Source organism: Octopus bimaculoides, chromosome 16 (genome assembly GCF_001194135.2).
Source record: "Octopus bimaculoides isolate UCB-OBI-ISO-001 chromosome 16, ASM119413v2, whole genome shotgun sequence".
In the NCBI taxonomy this organism is placed as follows: Eukaryota; Metazoa; Mollusca; class Cephalopoda; order Octopoda; family Octopodidae; genus Octopus; species Octopus bimaculoides.
In genome coordinates, this window is record NC_068996.1 from 29,806,517 (window position 1) to 29,813,453 (window position 6,937).

Below are 6,937 nucleotides of genomic sequence, written 5' to 3' on the forward strand. Positions count from 1 at the left end.
TATATGTTTATATTCATATCTATTATATAAAAGTCAATGTCTTTATGTGTGTTTGTGCATTACTTAGACATTCAAAAACTACTGCACCGATCCTAATGAAATTTGGAACACAAAATCCAAGCCTACGGAGTTGCTATGTCTTTCATACAATTTCATGGACCAAAATTACTGAGTGGATTCTTATGATATTTGGAACTTAGATTCAATGCATAAGGGTAGGTATAATGCAGTATGTTTGGTCTGAATTTGAGATGGATTAAAGGGGGCAGAACCCCCATGAAAATTTATAAATTTTCGATGTTGATGAAACTTCAACCATGGGTAATTGACACACATCAAGATGTATTCTCAAACTTTCCACATCTCATGAGGATTCTAACACCCCCTAATGGGGGCTTTAACTCCTAAATTTTAGTCATTTTTAATGACCCAAAATTACGTCAAAAGTACTGAATGGAAGTTTATGAAATTTGATATTTATATTCTATGCATAAGGGCCATAACTACCATGAAAATTCATATATTTTTCCTGTTGATGAAATTTCAACCATAGATATTAGACACGAAGTAATATTTCTAAAATTTCATCTTCTTAGAAGTTAGAAAGACCTCTTCATGGAGACTTAACACCCACAATTTTGTCATTTTATCTAAGCAAAGAATACAGTTGTACTCTTGGAAGCTGTAGGGCCACCCGAGCACAAAATATGAGCGTTATTTGTAATCCAATGATACAACAGTGTAAGAGTTTGTGTTGAGATATACTTACATTGTGATTTCTGCAATGTGGTACATAAATTGTCATATAAATGAGAGGCATCCTTGCCTCCACTGATTCACTTGCAAAGTGTTGAGTAAAGTTATTTCCTTGCAGACCTCCTTTGAGTCTTTTTATTATCACTGGGTCACACATAGTTCCCAGGTGGTAACATTGATTTCAAGGCCTTCACAGATGAGTGACTGGTTATTCAAAGACATTTATAGATTGTAAATTTATTCTGTCCAGTTACCTATCGGTATAGTGGTCAGTTGCAAACTCTAGAGGTGACACTTTCATTTCTCCTTAGCCCTCACGTCACACAGTTGTTAATATTTATTTCAGTTGGGTCACGCCCTTCCAATTGCTATAGATCCGTACTGCATCTTACAGCTGTGAATTCTACATTGGGGAGTAATAACGACTAGGGTAGGGTAGCTAACTGCTTATTGTGATCATTCGTCTTTTGGTTTTCTGTAGCTTTGCTCTTTTACAAACCCAGTGAACATACATATATCTATTGTTCGAATTTCTTTGAAATAGGAAATATAACACCCAAGTCAAAAAGATTCTCAACAATTCAACTTCTCTGGTTGACATTAAGACACCCACCCCTAATAGGGGCCTTAACTCCTACATTTTAGAGCTCCATGACCTCCAATTTTCAGAAGCAAAATCTTTTTTACAGGTTCCAGAAGACTGAAATTTTGGAATATGCGCATAAAGATCAATAGTATGGGATACATGTCTCATGATTAGAATTTTTTTACGGTGTGTAAAGAGGGAAAGAACCCTCATCTGCAATTTTGATGAAATTCGAATCATAGGTATTCCAGTTCATTAGAGAAAATATAACAGAAAAGTCTAATTCTTCCATTGCATGTAACGTAACATGGGCAACGCTGGGTATCTCTGCTAGTATTATATAAATATATCTTTTGCGAACTTATTACCTTCCTATTTTCCATTATATCTAAGAATAATTTTATTTACTGACAAACATACAAAGACAAAGGTATTTGTTAACCTTTTGATGTTTCAACACTAAAGAAAGAAAAATTTTCATGATACACAAAAATAATGAGGGTAGTGTGGCTTAAAAGAGTTATGAAATATTTGAATTTCAGTATAAAAAGTGTGTATTTTATAACACGGCATTGTTTATTGAGTGTGATACAAATTATGTGATGTCATCATCATTTAACATCTGCCTTCCATGTTGGCATGGGTTGGATGGTTTGACATGGAGCTGTCCAGACTCCAACTATCTATTGTAGCATGGTTTCTAAAGCTTGGATACCCTTCCTCACACGATCCACTTAACGGAGTCTTCTGGATGCTTTTTATGTGCCACCAGCATTGGCATGGATGTGTTTATGCAGTATTGGCACCTGAAAGGATAAGCCTACATGTATGGAAGACTGATTTTACTTACATTGACACATCAAGTACAGCAAATTGCTACATCTGCCAGTCCTTTGCCATTTCCTCAGTGAGATCTAGTGTCCAAAACTCCTTTCTCACCACTTAGTCCATCTCATGTCTTCCTGGGTACCCTCCACAGTTAGAGCTTGGCACTACTTTATGCAAATGTCCTCATCCATACACATCACATGACCAAACCAATGCAGTCTTCTCCCTTGCACACAACATCTGATGCCTTATACCCAGTTTCCCTCTTAAATTATTTACACTGTTGTACGAGCACACTGACATTTCCCATCCAGCAGAACATGCTAACTTCATTTCTTTCAAGCCTTTGCAAGTCCTCTATTGTCAATGCCCATATTCCACAGCTGTATGTACACAGGCATCATACAATCTATCATTCACTCTGAGGGAGAGGCCCTTAGTTACCAACAAAGGTAGAAGCTCTCTGAACTTCGGCCAGCCTGATCTTATTCTAGTAACTACACTTTCAGAACTTCCTCCACCACTACGAACTTGGGTCTCCTAGGTAACAGGAACTATCTACTACTTCTAATGATCCCTGGAGCATTTAAGGGAGTCCATTACCTGTGCATTTTTAGTGCTTATTGTACCTGCACATTTGCGACTATGTCAACTTTGGAAAATAAACGCTTGTGGTTCCAGGTTCAGTCTCACTGCATGGCACCTTGGGCAAGTATCTTCTACCATAGCCTCAAGTCAACCAAAACCTTGTGAGTGGATTTGGTAGACAGGAACTGACAGAAGCTCATCATGTGTGTGTGTGTGTGTAATATATATATATAAATAAAAACACAAACACATATATATATATATATAATTCTTAGTCTGTCCGTTCTCTATGCATTCTCAAATGGCTTGACCAAATCAATTCAAATTTTACAAGGTAATAATAGTATTACACCCCACGACTGTCAACATAATTTTATTTTTTCATTTGCATTAAAATAATATAACATTTTTTAGAAATAATCTTTCTATAGTCAACTATAGTAAAGGACACTTTATACCACAACAAGTCACATTTTCTATGAGTGTGTGTTTTTCTGCGTTAGGTACATTACTAAACACACACCTAGACATACATATACATATGTGAATGTATGCCTGTCTGTGTCTTTTTTAGTATATGTGATAACGTTTTATTTTCATTTCAATTAAAACACATATCTGTGACAAAAACAATGAGATGAAACGCTATGTATGTCTGTGTCATCTCATTTTGTATATGAATGTGTGTCTCTGAGAATGTGTGTGTTTGCGATACACACATCTACACATACATATTCATGTGACAACTCACAAAAACAATGAGGTGAAAAGCAATGTATGCCTCTGTGTGTCTGTCTTACTATATGTGACAATGTATATATATGTGTGTCAGTGTACTAGTATGTCTGTGAGTGTGTTTCCATGTTAGGTATGTTATCAAGCACACACACACACACACACATCTACACATACATGTGTGACGACTGACATACATGAATGTATGTCTGTCTTAGTATATGTATGTGAGATAATTTTTATTTTCATTTGGTTTAAAACACACATCTACACATACATATTTGTTCAATACCCTGTTGGATATCTGAACACACTCAAACTCAATGGGATGCCACCGCATAACTTCAGTTGGATGCTCCCATAATATTACTTAGGAATTTTGACCCATCTCACCTGCTTAATTGTTACTTCCATGAAGCCCCATGTCTTAGAGCAGGGGGTTACCAAACTTTTTCACAGCGAGCCACATAACTGAGAGAATGATGAATGCAGACCACATAATCATTTTGTTCAATACAATATAGTGAATACACAAAAAATAAAGACAACTAACATATTTATTTACCAAAAAGTTATCAAAGAAGATGACATTAGCAATAAGATAGTTTTATCACACCCAGTGCGCACATATCCGAATCTCACAAACTAAGCAGCAAAAAAGATTAGTGAAATTTGTGAAACTGGTGTTTAGCTTTTAAGATATCATCCATCTTTGCTTTGGAATTGCTGCATCCAACCAAGAGAATTGCTTTCAAATGTTCATCAGTCAACCTTTTTCAATGTGCTGACTTCACATGCTTCATTTTTGAAAATGTTTGCTCACAGACATAAATTGTTCCAAACAATTATGCCACACCAGAGACAAATGAACTCGCATTGCAGATACTTACACAAAAAGTACAGTGCAGCAGAAAGCCAAGTGAACTGACCTTGCGGGTCGGATCTGGCCTGCAGGCCATAGTTTGGTGACCCGTCCTAGAGGCAACAATCATAATAGGTAGTCACAAAGAAGAAAATGTCTTTATTCTAAAATTTCCTCTCATAACCTTTCTGTTCAAGAGCCTGACTGGCCCTCGTGCCGGTGGCACGTAAAAGCACCCACTACACTCTCAGAGTGGTTGGCGTTAGGAAGGGCATCCAGCTGTAGAAACTCTGCCAAATCAGATTGGAGCCTGGTGTCACCTCCTGGTCCACTAGTCTTCAGTCAAATTGTCCAACCCATGCTAGCATGGAAAGCGGACGTTAAACGACGATGATGATACCTACAGATGTTCCATTTGAATTTAAGATGCTTCAGTTTACAGTTAAGCTAAGTTTTGCTATTTCAATCAACAAATCTCAGGGTCAATCCCTCAAGGTAGATGAACTTGATCTCTCTACTACATGCTTCTCCCACAGCCAACTCTACGGTGCTTGCTCATGAGTTGGAAGCAGCAACAATTTATTCATTTGAACACCAACAAAAAAATTACACAGTGAATATTGTTTACCCTGAGGTGCTTCAAGATTGACAGATTTTCAGTTCTAAATTCCATTAGCATTACAATTTAGATTTTTTAAAATAAAATATATTTTGAATTAATTATGAGAAAAAAATATATCTTCATAATTATTGTTTAATAATCTGAATAAGAACAGCAGTAACCCGGGCAACTGGGTCATTCAGCTAGTGTGTCTGTGCATGCACACCTTTGTGTCTGTATTTGCCCCCCCCCCCCACACCATCATTTGACAACTAGTGTTGGTGTGTTTACATTCCCGTAACTTAGTAGTTTGACAAAAGATACCGATAGAATAAGTATGAAGCCTACAAAAGAATAAGTCCCGAGGTCAATTTCTTTGACTTAAAAAAAGAAAAAACCTTTAAGGCAGTGCTCCAACATGGCCACAGTCAAATGACTGAAACAAGTAAAAGAATAAAAGAAATAGATATAATATTAAAGCAAACAAAGACTTGAAATAGAAAATATTGCCATAAAAAAGAAAGAAAGAGAAGATATGTGGTTGTATCACAAAATACTATTTATTTATGATAGTTGGAAACACTAAATTGCCTGATAGTTTCTTCATGAAAGTACTGTTCTTATACAAACAACTAAAGGCAATTGTTTTCTTTTGCTCATTTACCATTATTTTGAAATCAACAATAACATTTAATTACAATAAAAAATATAAGCTTTTGAAAACAATAACCTTAGTAGAAATCAATAGTTGTGATGATCACAGTCCAGATGTAGAAAACAATTTTAGTATTTGAAGCTACTGATAGCTCTCTCTATCTCTCTCTCTGCAATGACATTGTGATTCCAGAGCTGAGAAAGGATCTAGAAGTGCATCTGTTAAATTTGTTTTGCAACTGATTAATTTATGGAGTGCATATGTTAATTTCTTTTTACATTACCACTTTTGAAAAAGAATATTGCATTTCTTATGGTGGGAGTGACAAAGGACTGTCTGTAACTTAGTGTATGACAAATAATACAAAGGACCTCATTAAAAGAGAATTAGTTCTTCAGTTCTTTGCCCATGTTTACATCCTTTCACAATATATCATAAAGGATAAGCACGCGCATACACACACACACACACAGGACAGACTTCTGTACAGTTTCTGTCTAGCAAACTCCACTCACAGGGTTACCTTCAGGTCATTATTTGCAATAATGAGTGCGATTATAGTGTCAGCAAAAGGGTTCTGGATGTCTGCTGCATTCTGTTGGATTTTTATATTTAAGTAAATTCTTTACATGTGTATTATTCAATAAAAGAAAGACAGAAACATGCATTCATATGAACACACACGCACACGTGCAAACATATAGTGTTTTAATTCAAATATTATAACAATAAAATTAGCATGATAATAGGTAAAAAAAAAAGTGAAAAAAATTAAAACTTTTCTTAGATTGTAGTGCCTCAGCCATAAAGTCATAAAATTTACACATGCATGCGCACAAACATACACACCCATTATATACAAGTGTACATTACACTACTAAAACAGACACATACTAACACATGTCTAAGATAAAATCAGTTGGAGTTTAATGTAGAGACTTCAGAAAGTTTAAGATACACAAAATTTTCTGCATCAAAATGCCATCAATTCACATGTTTCCTGCTCCATATTCTCATCAGGGATTTCCAAGTTCTCAATTTGGGTAGCTAAACGGCTGAAATAGAAGAAAAGAAAAAAAAAAATTTATACTTATCTGTTATTTAGCACCAAAACATATTTGTTAATTCTTTATTCATTTATAAATACATTTAGAATTAAAAAAGAGAGAGAAAGAGAAAACGGAATTTTACTAACTTGGTAATTTTAAAATCAAAATCATTCTGATGTAAAAGCATAGAAAATATTCTGAAAATATTTGATGTATTTTTAGACATCTCTGAGATACACAATCTAGAATGAATTAAAGCAAAAAAAAAAAAAAAAAA

General features: G+C 35.2%; 1 protein-coding gene across 4 annotated transcripts in view; it reads right to left on the reverse strand.

Moving 5' to 3' along the window:
- Positions 1–5,492: 5,492 nt before the first annotated feature.
- LOC106867789 (nuclear pore complex protein Nup98-Nup96) overlaps positions 5,493–6,937 on the reverse strand; it is a 114,383-nt gene continuing 112,938 nt past the window's right edge. For all 4 annotated transcript variants that reach the window (XM_052973670.1, XM_052973671.1, XM_052973668.1 and 1 more), the window contains 2 exons: positions 6,807–6,902; positions 5,493–6,666 (listed from right to left, as the gene is read on the reverse strand). In XM_052973670.1, the coding sequence (XP_052829630.1) occupies positions 6,585–6,666; positions 6,807–6,902 (178 nt within the window). In that variant the 3' untranslated portion in view covers positions 5,493–6,584. The remainder of the gene's footprint in view (positions 6,667–6,806; positions 6,903–6,937) is intronic.